Source organism: Podarcis muralis, chromosome 7 (genome assembly GCF_964188315.1).
Source record: "Podarcis muralis chromosome 7, rPodMur119.hap1.1, whole genome shotgun sequence".
Taxonomy (NCBI): domain Eukaryota; kingdom Metazoa; phylum Chordata; class Lepidosauria; order Squamata; family Lacertidae; genus Podarcis; species Podarcis muralis.
The window spans coordinates 84018049-84033478 of record NC_135661.1 but is presented as its reverse complement, the minus strand read 5'-3'; the positions used below and the strand labels follow the sequence as shown (position 1 = coordinate 84033478).

Below are 15430 nucleotides of genomic sequence, written 5' to 3'. Positions count from 1 at the left end.
AGCCCGGAATGATTTCTAAAATAAAACTGTAATTTAAAAAATAGTTACCGGAAAAAACCCTTATGCATTATAAAAGATAAATTCCAATTATAAGGAATGTGCAGCGCTTGATTCTGAAAGAAAACTATATGCATATGAATTAATTTAGTGATCAGCAGGCATTTAAATTAAGCTAATTGTTTTTAGCCTTTCAAATTAATCACAATTTAATGTGCCCTGGGTGCGGGAAATGGGGCCCCTGGATGTTGTCTCCAAAAAAACACAAGGCTTCCCACAGAGTTATATATATTGAAAATCTAATCCTTAACCTACCACAGCGGCATAAACCTCATCAGACTGAGAAGGGATGAAGCAAAATAAATATACTAAAATTCAGATACTGGTCTCATTATGCCACCAGGAATGGAAGCTCCAGGTACAGGGGAGAAACTCAAGATATATAATCTAATCGGCCTACTTTGCGGTTACCACAACGGAATGCCTAGGCCAGGCATCCCCAACCTTCGGCTCTCCAGATGTTTTGGCCTACAACTCCCATGTTCCCTAGCTAACAGCACCAGTGGTCAGGGATGATGGGAATTGTAGTCCAAAACATCTGGAGGGCCGAAGGTTGGGGATGCCTGTTCCCGGCACTGTTAGGTTGTTGATTTTTTGCAATGCAATTTATTATTAATATTTCTACATCACTTTGTCTTTTAAAGAACAAATCTTAAAGCGGTTCGCAACACATTCAAACCATCCGGAACAAAACGAATCCAAGCTTCGAGGGAAATATTTCAGATTCTTCTCTAGGTGACACACCTGGCCATGGGTACGCAAACTAAGGCCCGGGGGGCCGGATCCGGCCCAATCGCCTTCTAAATCTGGCCCACAGATGGTCCAGGAATCAGCGTGTTTTTACATGAGTAGAATGTGCCCTTTTATTTAAAATGCATCTCTGGATAATTTGTGGGGCCTGCCTGGTGTTTTTACATGAGTAGAATGAGTGCTTTTATTTAAAATGCATCTCTGGGTTATTTGTGGGGCATAGAAATTCGTTCATTTTCCCCCCTCCCAAAATATAGTCTGGCCCCCCACAAGATCTGAAGGACAGTGGACTGGCCCCCTGCTGAAAAAGTTTGCTGACCCCTGCACTTGGCCTTCCCCAGTCGCCATCCCGGCAGCCAGAGATCTCTTTGTGGTCACAATGGGACATGTACTAGCCCCAAAACTCACCTGGCTGATGTCTAGCCCCGTACAGGGGCACCCTACCACCAAACAGGGACGCGGGTCGCGCTGTGGGTTAAACAACAGAGCTTAGGACTTGCCGATCGGAAGGTCGGCGGTTTGAATCCCTGCGACGGGGTGAGCTCCCGTTGCTTGGTCCCTGCTCCTGCCAACCTAGCAGTTCAAAAGCACGTCAAAGTGCAAGTAGATAAATAGGTACCACTCCGGAGGGAAGGTAAACGGCGTTTCCATGCGCTGCTCTGGTTCGCCAGAAGCGGCTTAGTCATGCTGGCCACACTACCCAAAAGCTGTACACCGACTCCCTCGGCCAGTAAAGCGAGATGAGCGCCGCAACCCCAGAGTCGGCCACAACTGGACCTAATGGTCTGGGGTCCCTTTACCACCAAACACTGGGCAAGAGGGGCAGGCATGAGGGCGTAGCTGCTGCAAGGAGAGCGCTGAGACGGGCTTTCCCACCCAGCTCTCCAGCTGCGGGTCATGTGCCCAGGTTTCAGGGCAAAGGATACCCAGCCGCGAGTTGGGCACAACATCTGTACAAAGCCTTGGGGTGGTGTTAAGAGTGCCTCCGGTTTTGATTCAGATCAAGACTGCAGTCAGCTTCCAGGAAATGACTGATCGAGGGGATGGAGCGATTCCCCTATTAACAAAGGTTGCAGCATTTGGGATTTACCGAATTTTTCACTCTATAAGACGCACCAGACCACAAGACACACCTAGTTTTTGGAGGAGGAAAACAAGAAAAAATATATTCTGAATCTCAGAAGCCAGAACAGCAAGAGGGATCGCTGTGCAGTGAAAGCAGCAACCCCTCTTGCTGTTCTGGCTTCTGGGATAGCTGCGCAGCCTGCATTCGCTCCATAAGACGCACACACATTTCCCCTTACTTTTTAGGAAGGAAAAAAATACGGTATTTATTTTTAGTTCTCAAAAGTTGTGGCAGGAAGATTCAGCCACGGACAAAAGTGGCGTTTAATCATTTCAGTATAGTCTAGTATCAAAATGTTCATTTGTTTTTAATCTGCAAAAAATGGATCAATATCTTTTCAAAATGAGGGCGAGAACATCAAGGGATGATACTGCGAGCTCACACGTTGAGTTTGTATAGATATTTAAGGTACGTATGTAATAGGCTCACGTGTCGTTTTCTTATAAAGCAGTTGTGCTCTAGGTTGCAAATCAAGCACAGCTATTGATTGAAAAAGAAGTGTGAAAAAGTGTATCTGAAGAAGTGTGCATGCACACGAAAGCTCATACCAATAACAAACTTAGTTGGTCTCTAAGGTGCTACTGAAAGGAATATTTTTATTGAAAATGGGTGTGGCTGGAGTAAAATAATTACCGTATTTTCCCATCTATAAGATGCCCCCATGTATAAGAAATCCCTATTTTGGGGCACTCTGATTTAAGAAAATGGGGGGAGATAGCCCCCGTGTATAAGACGCCCCCAAATTTTAGACATTATTTTTTAAGGGGAAAGCCTAGTCTTATACAGTGGTACCTTGGGTTACATACGCTTCAGGTTACAGACTCCACTAACGCAGAAATAGTGCTTCAGGTTAAGAAATTTGCTTCAGGATAAGAACAGAAATCGTGCTCCGGCGGCGCAGCAGCAGCGGGAGACCCCAAAGTGGTGCTTCAGGTTAAGAACGGACCTCCGGAACGAATTAAGTACTTAACCTGAGGTACCACTGTACACGGAAAAACACGGTATTCTCAAAGTGTGGCCCAAAGGTGGGGTGGAGAAGCTGAGAACCAGTGGTTTGGAGAGATGGCGAGGAAGAAGTAACAGAAGTTTATAAAATTATGCCTGGCATGAAGAAACTGGGCAGAGTTTTTCCTCCCTCTCTGCTAAAGCTAGAAGCTGTGGACATGCAATGAAACTGAATGCTGGAAGATTCGGGGCAGAAATCCTTTTTCACACGGCGCATGGTTAACTCATGGAACTCACTCACACTGGAGGCAGCGATGACCACCAATCTGGGTGGCTTCCCATTATGGGCACCTGGTTGTCCACTGTGAGAACAGGAGACTGGTTTGAACCAGCTGGGTCTTCTTATTCTGTGATTCTCTTTCATTGCTCCAAAGGGTTGGACAGGGGGCGGGTGGGTGTGGGGGACTCCCTGGTCCTGAATGGGGTGACTGTGCCCCTGAAGGACCAGGTGCGCAGCCTGGGAGTCATTCTGGACTCACAGCTGTCCATGGAGGCGCAGGTCAATTCTGTGTCCAGGGCAGCTGTCTCCCAGCTCCATCTGGTACGCAGGCTGAGACCCTCCCTGCCCACGGACTGCCTTGCCAGAGTAGTGCATGCTCTGGTTATCTCCCGCTTGGACTACTGCAATGCGCTCTACGTGGGGCTACCTTTGAAGGTGACCCAGAAACTACAACTAATCCAGAATGCGGCAGCTAGACTGGTGACTGGGAGCAGCCGCCGGGACCACATAACACCAGTCCTGAGAGACCTGCATTGGCTCCCAGTATGTTTCTGAGCACAACTCAAAGTGTTGGTGCTGACCTTGAAAGCCCTAAATGGCCTCAGTCCTGTATATGCCTGAAGGAGCGTCTCCACCCCCATTGTTCAGCCCAGACACTGAGGAGGTCCAGCGCTGAGGGCCTTCTGGCGGTTCCCTCATTGCGAGAAGTGAGGTTACAGGGAACCAGGCAGAGGGCCTTTTCGGTAGTAGCGCCCACCCTGTGGAACGCCCTCCCACCAGATGTCAAAGAGAAAAACAACTACAGTGGTACCTTGGGTTACATACACTTCAGGTTACAGACTCCACTAACCCAGAAATAGTACCTTGGGTTAAGAACTTTGCTTCAGGATGAGAACAGAAATTGTGCTGCGGTGGCGCAGGAGCAGCGGGAGGCCCCATTAGCTAAAGTGGTGCTTCAGCTTAAGAACAGTTTCAGGTTAAGAACGGACCTCCGGAACGAATTAAGTTCTTAACCCAAGGTACCAATGTACCAGATTTTTAGAAGACATCTGAAGGCAGCCCTGTTTAGGGAAGCTTTTAAAGTTTAATAGGTTATTTTATTTTAATGTTCCGTTGGAAGCCGCCGAGAGTGGCTGGAGAAACCCAGCCAGATGGGCGGGGTATAAATAATAAATTATTATTATATAATAATTATTATTATTCAGGTGCTGCAAGGGGTCAGTCTATGCCTTTATGAAACTCTGCATGAGCTCGTCTACCCAGTATGCTCAGGTATAGCAGGGGCAGGGAAACTCCACCCCGGGCTTTCCTAGGTGAGGGGGAAGGGCTGGGTGGAAGCGGCTCTCGAATCCGCCACCCTGGGGCACCTGGGCCCAGCGAGGCAGCAGTTAAGGGCCTGAGTCACGCACTTCCCTCCTGAACCTCCTCTCCCTGCAGCCCAAAGTGTTCCTGGCGGGCAGGAAACGGCCTCAATAATAGCAGGCAATAAAGGCAGCCAAGCCAGGCCTGGGTGAGCCCTAGAGAAAGAGCTGCCTGTTTGTGAGTCACGCAAGAGGGAACAGCCCTCTATTCAAAGCGAGAGCCAAGATGGAGCGGGACAAGGCGGCCCAAGGTGCGAGGAGGAGGAGGAGGAGGAGGAGGAGGAAAAAAACCCAAGGACTTCCCCGCATCGAAGCAACAGGTACCCAGAGCCAGGGGACAATGTTATTCCTGCATGGCCCACCCCCAAAATTAAAAATACCCTGCATTACTGCTGACACAGGGTCCTTGGCGCACATGGAACCAGACAGAGCAATGCAAAGGAACGGAAACAGAGGGAGACAGAGGTAGGTCTCTGCCCCAAGGAGTTCACATGCACTATTATTTCAGCAACAATTTCTCTACAGAAGAAAACACTCTAATGAGTCAATTCTGGTCATTCCCGTCCTCAGTCCAAGCTGAAATTCTAGAAAGACGAGAAACATCAAGAAACAGGCTGGCTGGGAAAGACGCATATTATTTCAGCCTTGATGGCCAAAAATGAGGAGGAATTAAAGAACCTTTTAATGAGGGTGAAAGAGGAGAGCGCAAAATATGGTCTGACGCTCAACATCAAAAAAACGAAGATCATGGCCACTGGGCCCATCACCTCCTGGCAAACAGAAGGGGAAGAAATGGAGGCAGTGAGAGATTTTACTTTCTTGGGCTCCGTGATCACTGCAGATGGTGACAGCAGCCACGAAATTAAAAGACGCCTGCTTCTTGGGAGAAGGGCAATGACAAGCCTAGACAGCATCTTGAGAAGTAGAGACGTCACTTTGCCAACAAAGGTCCGTATAGTTAAAGCCATGGTTTTCCCAGTAGTGATGTATGGAAGTGAGAGCTGGACCATAAAGAAGGCTGATTACCGTAGAATAGATGCTTTTGAATTATGGTGCTGGAGGAGACTCTTGAGAGTCCCATGGACTGCAAGAAGATCAAACCTCTCCATTCTGAAGGAAATCAGCCCTGAGTGCTCACTGGAAGGACAGATCCTGAAGCTGAGGCTCCAAGACTTTGGCCACCTCATGAGAAGAGAAGACTCCCTGGAAAAGACCCTGATGCTGGGAAAGATGGAGGGCACAAGGAGAAGGGGACGACAGAGGACGAGATGGTTGGACAGTGTTCTCGAAGCGACCAGCATGAGTCTGACCAAACTGCGGGAGGTAGTGGAGGACAGGAGTGCCTGGCGTGCTCTGGTCCATGGGGTCACGAAGAGTCGGACACGACTAAACAGCAACAACAAAGGGATGGAGACGTCATGTTGTCATAGGGGTGCCGTATCCCAAAATAAACAAAGGGCACAGGAACAGGAACATTGCCTCAGTGGGTGAAATGAAGGCGGCGTCCACAGCATACAGTTATAAAGCATCCGGCTTCTCCCCCCAAAAAATCATAGAATTGTCAAGTTGGAAGGGACCCCACGGGTCATCTGGTCCAACCCCCTGCAAGGCAGGAATCTCAGGGATCCTGGGAATTATAGTTCTGCGAGAGAACTGTGGTTGGCCAGCAGAGAAGACAGTGGAGGAGAAGAAAGGCACAAAAGGGTCACAGCTACAGCACACATTTAAAGCTCCCCCCCCCAAAAAAAAACCCCAATCCTGGGAATTGTAGTTTCTTAAGGGCGCTGGGGATTGTAGTTCTGGGATGGATGAGCTATACTTCCCAGGACTAAGGGGAGACTACACGCTTTGAAACATGGGGTGTGGGTGTGCTCTGAGGGTCCTCAGCGCCAGGAATTCAGAGGTAGACTGCCTCCCAACATGGAGGTTTGAAGCGTAGCCAAGCTGTCAGTGTTAAAAGCAGCAAGACCGCTGTTGGCAGATGCCATCTCCCTTTGATTTTAAATGCTTCACAAAGCCCTCCCAAAGGTGAACAGCCACACCTCAAATTTAAAGCCCTTTTATGCCACTTTAGGGATGTGGGTGGCGCTGTGGGGTAAACCACAGAGCCTAGGACTTGCCAATCAGAAGGTCGGCGGTTCGAATGCCCGCAACAGGGTGAGCTCCCGTTGTTTGGTCCCTGCTCCTGCCAACCTAGCAGTTCGAAAGCACACCAGTGCAAGTAGATTAATAGGTACCGCTCCGGCGGGAAGGTAAACAGTGTTTCCGTGCGCTGCTCTGGTTCGCCAGAAGCGGCTTAGTCATGCTGGGCACATGACCCAGAAGCTGTACGCCGGCTCCCTCGGCCAATAAAGCGAGTTGAGTGCCAAACCCCAGAGTCGGCCACGACTGGACCTAATGGTCAGGGGTCCCTTTACCTTTATGCTACTTTAGCCATTGTGAAGAATCCTGGGAACTGCAGTTTCAGGGTGATGGGAATTGTAGCTCTGCAAGGTCATCACATACAGATCCTAGGATTCTCCACGACGGTTATTAAACCGTCTTACAGGGTAAGAGCGCTTTAAATGGATGGTAGGGACACGGCCCTCCCAAATGATATACGGGGAAGCAGGATTCGAATTCGCTTCCCACACGTTCAGGGCTCAAACAGATGTGAAGTGGGCACACGGTGATGGCAGCTCCCTGGCTGTTCCTCCCGAGTCCTCCAGCCAATCAGTTGGGAGATCTGAGCTCTGCACGTGCTCCACAGCTTGTTGGGCACCCCCTGAATAAGCCTGCCTCATTCAAGTGTGTGGGGAAGGACGCTGCCGAGGGCAAAATAACAGACCAGGACAGTTTGTAAACCTCTTCCTGCCCCTCGCTATTTCCCCAAAGCCTAGCCCTCCAAAATTCTGCACATGCTCAAAAGCACCATCTTCTGCGTTGCCGTTTTGCTTGCTTCAAAGCAATGATCAGGACTGAAGAACAGAGGGACTGGCTTTCGCCTGGGTGAACCTGCCCTGGTGTTAAGATGAGCTTCTAAGGCCCTCCTTCCTGCCCCATCTCCGCTGGAGATATGATTGACAGGTGCTGGCGACAGGGCCTCCTTGGTGGTGGCTCACATTTACAGAATGCCTTGCCTCCCAGAAATAGAGATTGCAGAGATGGACCACGCAGAGAATGAACTAAGGAAGTTTAGTTGTCTGCGGGGCTTTAGACGAGCCCAGAATGTGGCAGCGGAGACAGGATCCAGCTTTCCAAGAACCTCAGCCTCAATTCAAGCCAACAAGAAGCAGGTTTCTAGTCCTCATGGAAAGCTGATAGACATTGCAAAAGCCGGGAAGGCGGATGAGCAAGTTTTAGTAGTAGCAGGAGGTGCCTTCTGCTCTCCCCATGACAACTACAATCAGAATTGAATGAGCGAGAAAAAGGGAAGTTAAAATGCAAAATAGAAAAGATTATGCAAATTGGCTCTCAATCTGCATAACCCAGAGTTCAGATTGCCTAAGGGCGGAACTTTGATATTATTGATTCGAGATGGATTTTTTTTAAAGTATGGAATACAGCCCAGTGTTAGGGAATGAAGTTTACGGAATAGTTTGGAGCAAAAAGACCAGAATGGACATTAAGAACGTAGAAGAGCTTGCAGGACCCAAGCAAATCTCCACTCCTTCTAGTTTCTAAAAACTGGTGCAGGGAGTTCCACAGTTTATCAGCTGCAAATCTGCAATTTGGGATGGCAGAGGGGTCTGTGTGACTCGGAGAAGGAGGCTTGCCTGTCTCTTAATACCCAGCTTGACTTAACTCTCCCTGGCAAGGCTGCTTCCAAGTTTCCTCCAGCCCGGGCCTAAAGGATGTGGACGAGGGACGCTCCCATCCGGGAGACATCCCAAAGATTATCACTCGGCCTCTCGGAACCAGGGACACTTCCCTTTCCTGCTCAGAGGGGAGAGAGGCAGCCAGCGTCTTGGCTGCTGTTTCCGCTCCTTTGCTGAAACATAAAATATTTGTATATATAGCACGAGGGGCCCTGGACCGGCTGGGAGAGGAAGGGAAAGAGTCCAGGCAGTGCAGTGGCCAGCAGTGGCGTGAGCCACAACATCGCCACACCACCCATCTCTCAGCCACAGATGCGGTACGTGGCCTTTGGAGAAACCGCTATTCTCGGTATGAGTCTCACGCCCCCTTCGCTTCGGGAACACGCCTGACCCTATCTTGCAAGACCGTTGCAAAGATTATCGAGATCATTTATGCAAAGCGCGACTCAAAAAGAGCTATGTAAATATTAGGGCTGCGGCGAAAGGGAACTGCGACAGAATGTTGCAGTGCTGAGTTACTGCAGGATTCCAGCGACTCCATCGCTTGCTCCCTTCCTCTCAGTTTGAGGTTTTGTCTCTCTTTGAGGTGGTTCCCCCCGCAAGATAAAGATTGCTCAAACCCCAGGGGTTCCCCCAAATTTGCAGGTGTCAGCCTCGTACAAATGGGACGGTGGTGCTCTTTCGGCCTAGGAAACTAGCGGTACTTACCCCCTGAAGATTAGAAATTTGTATTTTACATTTATTTATGTAATTGGTTAACCAGGGTTCCCCACACAGCTCAGAACTAACTTCCGCCGCATCCAGCCTTGAGAGCATGCAAAACAAGAGTGCCTCTGAGTATGCGTTAAGGTCCCTCTCACCTACCTCAGAGAGACCCATCACCAATCTATGCCTGTCTGAATTTTGAAAGAGGGCCTGTCAGGCGCGGCCTTGCGCCCCAGCACCTCCCATTTTAAAAACTGGGCTAGATTCTGGCCACATGCATTTAAAGCACTGCGATGCCAGTTTAAACAGTTTGCCCAAAAGGATCCTGGGAAGTGTAGTTTGTTAAAGGAGCTGAAATGGGTCAGGAGTTTGCAGAGCTACAATTCACAGAGCGGTCTATCGATAATTCCCTCTGCTCGGGTAACTCCGAAGACTGCAGCTCTGTGAATATGGGTGATCTAACAACTCTCTGCACCCTTAAACTACAACTCCCAGGATTCTCTGGGGGAAGCCAGAGCTGTTTAAAGTGGTATATTAGGGTGCTTTATATGTATGGTGTGAACATGGCTTCAGTCTGGACAGGCAGGAGGGCTGTCGAAAGAAGGCTTAAGAAGCGAACGGTACTTCAAACAGCTTTGCCAGATAGGAACTGTAGTCCAAAACATCTGGAAGGTACCGTGTGTGTGTGTGTGTGTGTGTGTGTGTGTGTGGAGACAGGGGAAGGCTGCCTCAAAATATGTCACGCAAACAAAATTTCCAACACAATCTGGAGCAAGACACACATTGACCATCAATTGGTTCTTATCCTGCCCTCCCCACAGCTCAGGGCGGCAGAAATACAGTGGTGCCTCGCAAGACGAAATTAATCCGTTCCGCGAGTCTCTTCGTCTTGCGGTTTTTTTCGTCTTGCGAAGCACGGCTATTAGCGGCTTAGTGGCTATTAGCGGCTTAGCGGCTATTAACGGCTTAGCGGCTATTAACGACTTAGCGGCTTAGCGGCTTTAAGAAAAATGAAAGAAACTCGCAAGACGTTTCGTCTTGCGAAGCAAGCCCATAGAGAAATTCGTCTTGCAGAACGACTCAAAAAATGGAAAACCCTTTCGTCTAGCGAGTTTTTCGTCTTGCGAGGCATTCGTCTTGCGGGGCACCACTATATAGGCCTTCCTCCATTTTCTACGTACAACAACCCTGGGAATAGGTCAGGCCAGCAGAGGATGACTGCCCTGAAGTTCAGCTGCTGGCATTCAGGTCCAATCAAGGACTCCAAACTGGGATTCCCCCAAAGGCTGCCAACATCATTTTATTACTTTATCGTTGCATCGATATCCTGCCTTTTCTCCAGAGAGCTCAAGGTGGCCTAGATGCTTCTCCTCCTTTCCATTTCATCCTCCCATCAACCCTGCAAAGTAGATTAGGCTGGGAGAAAGTCATCTGGCAGGCTTTAGGGCTGAGAGAAAACTTCTTTTAGACTTGATTATTGTAACTCACTCTACACGGGGCTGCCCTTGAGACTGACCCAGAAACTCCAGCGGGTGCAGAATGCTGTGGCGAGACTCCTTACGGGGTCCTCGCTGCAGGATCACATTCACCCGGCGCTATACCAGCTGCACTGGCTCCCGGTGGAGTACAGGATCAGGTTTAAGGTGCTGGTTTTAACCTTTAAAGCCCTATATGGCCTAGGACCCGCGTACCTACGGGACCGCCTCTCCTGGTATGTCCCACGGAGGACCTTACGATCTTCAAACAAAAACAACTCGGAGATCCCGGCATAGGCGCCGACTCCATGGGGCTTGAGGGGGCCCGAGCCCCCTCAAAAATTCGTTTGGGGGGGCTCCGCCCCCCAATAATCTCTGGCGCCCCTCCAGCAGAGCGCCATCGCCGCCCCTCCCCCAGCCCAAAATGCACAGGGAGGGGCGGGCTGCATGCCTCCTGCCCTCCCTCCCGAGCAAAAGCTCCACCCAATTTCCTTTGGAGCTGATTAATAGGCGCAGCACGCTCTCCCCTATTCGCTCACGAGGAGGCGGCGCCACTTTATTTGCATATTCATGAGCTTATTTATTATTCATGAGCTTTCCTGGGCCCCCCCAATATTTTTTATAAGTCCGCGTCCCTGGATCCCGGGCCACAGAGAGGTTAGGCTGGCCTCAACCAGAGACAGGGCTTTTTCGGTTGTGGCCCCGATCTGGTGGAACGCTCTATCACAAGAGACTAGGGCCCTGCGGGACTTGACATCTTTCCGCAGGGCCTGCAAGACAGAGCTGTTCCACCAGGCCTTTGGCCAAGGCACAGCCTGACCCCCTCCTTTGGTAATCCTCACCGAACTCTGGCCCAATGGTTGCCCTTAATTTGATTTTGAATTGATTTTAGAATGAAGTGTTACTTTATTGTTGTTAGCTGCTCTGAGCCCGGCTTCGGCTGGGGAGGGCGGGATATAAATAAAAAAAAATATTATTATTATATTATTATTCTTTTACTCGGCCTGCCCTTGCGAAACAGCTTGATCAACAGACATTAGCACACGAGGCAGAGGGAAACCGGTGACCCCCCCCAAGTCATGGCCAGTCATGATGGGAGCCCAATGCCACCTGCAGGGCGACAGGCTTGTTTTCTCCTGCTCTGGAGGGTAGGACTCGAACCCATGGCTTCAAGTTACGAGAAAGGAGATTCCGACTCAACACCAGGAAGAACTTTCTGACAGTAAGAGTCTCCCTCGGGAGGTTGTGGACTTCCTTGGAAGTTTCTAAACAATAAGATTTGAAAGAGGGTAAGATATTGCTGAATATGATTGTGTAAAAGGGAACACAGAAAAGGGAGATGAGAGGAAGTCAGGAAAGAGGGTTATGAAGGTAATAAGTAAGAAACAGGATTTTTATGTTTTTCTTTTCTTTTGTATTTTTATGTATTTTTTCTTGTATTTTTAATGTTTGTGAAATTTGTTTAATTGTTTAAAATTTCAATAAATATCTTTTTTAAAAAAAGGAAGTTTCTAAGCAGAGGTTGGAGGGCCATCTGTCATGGCTGCTTTAGCCCAGATTCCTGCATCGCAGGGGGTTGGTCTGGATGACCCTTGCGACTCTACAGTTCTATGATTCTAATGCCAACTTTTGTTCCCGAAAGACCTTTGTGGGGACAGATAAAGTGTGTCTGCGCACAAGGCCTCCAACGTCGTACACATACAAACAGCAGTGTTTACCTACAGATAAACACACAGCTGGATATGAACCGTACACAAACAGCCTCCAATATACACAAAGGGCCGGGCAGGCCCACGACACACACAATAAAACGCACACACAAATCACCACACCGCAGTTGCCGTGTGAGTAATGAAATCACAGCACCCACACTGAGGCCCTTCAGACGCGAGGCTCCCTTTTTATTCATCTTACGCAGCACATCTGCCTTTGCAGAGTAAATGCACTTCTTTTTTTAAAAAAAGCCTCCCGAAGGTCTCTGCCCCAAGGAGCCTGCAATTTATTTTGCTGCCAAAGAATACAAAAGAGAGGGAAGACACGAAGCATGACACAATCAAATCGCATAAAGCGCATGGCTTACCCCAGACAACCCTGGAAACTGTAGTTTGCCGGAATTGCAGAGCTACGGTTCCCAGGATTCTTGTGGAGGCCATGCAATTTCAGTGTGTCTCTGGTTGTGGGTTGGGAAGGGCAGCAAAACTGGTGCCCCCCCCCCCATACAAGCTCTACCTTGGCACTTTATAGCTTCTGCCCGCCCCAGTGCCCTGCAGCCAGGCTGGCATTCTGCCAGCTGGACCAAGGAGTACCAATGGCTTCTAAGGCTGTGCTCTGAATGGAAATGAAAGGGAGCAGCGGCTACCGGTCAACCGGCCACTCCCTGGCCACTGGCACTTGGCTGAGCTGGCCAGAGCCTGAAGCCAGGCAGGAACCGCTCACAGACCGAGAGGGGAGGGCCGCCCCGTAAGTGGCATGGCTCCCCCCTAGTCTTCAGAAGCCGTAGAAAGAAATCTCGCGAGACTTCATCCAGTCTCACGAGACTTTGCCACAGGCTTGGTGGTGATGATGTTCTGTGGCACCTGTATCAAAGCAGGGATGGATTTACAGTGGTGCCTTGGGTTAAGAACTTAATTTGTTCCGGAGGTCCGTTCTTAACCTGAAACTGTTCTTAACCTGAGGTACCACTTTAGCTAATGGGGCCTTGTGCCGCCGCTGCACGATTTCTGTTCTCATCCTGAAGCAAAGTTCTTAACCCGAGGTACTATTTCTGGGTTAGCGGAGTCTGTAACCTGAAGCGTCTGTAACCCGAGGTACCACAGTATTTATTTTTTTTCAAAGCGGAGGCAGCTCCCACCCAGCAAACTGGCTTCGACTAGCGCCAGGAGAGGAGGAACTGCAAACAGATGCCATGACATGTACCACGCTTCCCTTTCGATGCCAAAGTACCACGTAATTCTTACCACGCTTCAGTGCTCACCGACCGGAGAGGAATAAAAGCTCCCCACATCCTGCTCACGGCCCTTTCTACCAGCACAAAACTTCAGGAACGGAAGGCAGATCCACATTCGTGGCCGAAAACTGCAGTAGCTAACCTGGCGTTCTTTCAGTTTTTAAAAAATATTTGTTACGCTATAATAAGCAAAGCAGTCCATTATCTTTTATACATGACCCAACAAGGGAGCACGTGGATAACGCGTTATCCAAAATATTGCCTTAGACCATTGCAATAGAATCAGAGAATTGCTGAGTTGGAAGGGACCACGAGGGTCATCTAGTCTAACCCCCCAAATGGCAGGAATCTCTCGCCCAACATGGGGCTAGAACACCCAACCCTGAACTCAAGGCTGCTCTACCGACTGAGCTGCGGACAGCTTTTGACCAAATACAAAACGTAAAGCAACCCAAAGCATCCACGCAGCAGCGATAGGCTCGCCTTTCCAGTTAATCCGGAGTTATTAACCCGGAGTAAAGATAACACAACAACAAAGGCACGAGTTACGCATCCACGATCCCAGCCCCCCAGGCTTTAGAGACTCCCCCCGACGGAGGTCTCTGCTCTCCCCCGACCACAGCCCCATGGCGAACCCCCTGCTGCCAACCCCCCCCCCAGCCTTGCGCACCTTCTGATCCACGATGGAGCACGCCAGTTGCTTGACGTGGGCGAGATCGGAAGATGCGGGTAGCAGGACGAACTCGCGGGTCAGCCCGATCTGGATCTGGAAGGAGACGCCGTGGCAAGGCGAGGCGCCGGCCAGGGCGCACGACGGAGCCGGCGCCGGCTCGGGGGCTGCTGCTGCTCCCGCTGCCGGGGACATTGGGGCTGGAGAGCAGGACGAGGAGCGGCCGGGAGGAGAGGCCATCGTGGTGTTTGTTGGTGGTGGCGTCGGGGCGTCGGTCGCCGGAGTCTCCCCGCCACCTCCCACCCCGCAAAACGGGGAGGGTCTCACATGGATGGAGGCTGGAGCGCCCGCTTGCCTGCCCGACGGTGCGCCTTCGTGCGCTTTGCGCGCGCGTCTCCAAAGGCCACCGGCGAAACCGTGCGCTCCTGATGCGCCAACAAACTTTTCTCTCCCTCTCTCGCTTTTCTTTCCCCTCGCCTCCCCCCACCCCGAGAAGGAAGTGCCTTGAGTGACAAGGCAGGGCGCCAATGGCGGGCGGCGGCGATGAAGTCACGACACCCCGCCCCGCCGCTCCGGAGTGGATCCGGAACGGCTGGAGAGGCACCGGGGAGCGCGCCGAGAAGAAGGAGGCGAGATGCGGCGCTGGCAAGCGAAACGGGGGCTCAGCGCAGGGGGAGGGGGAGCGTCGGGGAAAACCAGCCTTGGGCGCATGTGAGAAAGAGTGCCCCTGAGCGCGTGCAGAGTGCATGTCGGCCGTCTGTTAGTCAACTCATTCCGGGCGGCGGGGGGGGGGGAGATTTGGTTTGCAAGTTCGTTTGGACCCCCTGGCTCGCCTCTCTTTAAAAGGCGAGTAGCTGCTGCCTTTATTTTGTCCGCCGTTTAAGAAGTTGGAGAGAAAGGCGACGGTCTCTGCCCCGCAGGGGTTGCAGATCCTTCCAGTTTGCATTGCAGCGCCGCTGGGTGGGTGTCGGGGCTGGACGCTTTGCTCAAAGTCGGAGCGAGTTTCCAGGAAGATCAGGACTCCTCTCTCCAGGATTCGGGAAAGGCTGAAAGGAGTCTCTGCCCCGTAGCCATTACAAACCTCTCCAGCTGTGGCTAAGGGCGTGGAAGCCTCTTCCTGTCTTTCGACACCGTGCCAGCAGGTGTCAAACCTAATTGGGAGACGACGACAGCTGGGATGAGGAAAATCCCAAAATTCCCTCGCTGCTGGAGACGACTCCCCGGAGGCTGCCCTGTTTTCTTCGCCGGCTACACTCATTCGATCAGCACGTCGTGCAAGAGCGCTCCCTGCTGGCAATCCCCGGCCTCCAGCCTCTC

General features: G+C 50.8%; 1 protein-coding gene across 1 annotated transcript in view; it reads right to left on the bottom strand.

The window, feature by feature from the left end:
* The window catches only part of PRKD2 (protein kinase D2), a 54976-nt gene extending 40378 nt beyond the window's left edge, over positions 1-14598 (bottom strand). The window contains exon 1 of the mRNA XM_028742146.2: positions 14114-14598. Within this exon, the coding sequence (XP_028597979.2) occupies positions 14114-14353 (240 nt within the window). The 5' untranslated portion in view covers positions 14354-14598. The remainder of the gene's footprint in view (positions 1-14113) is intronic.
* Between the last annotated feature and the right edge of the window lie 832 nt (positions 14599-15430).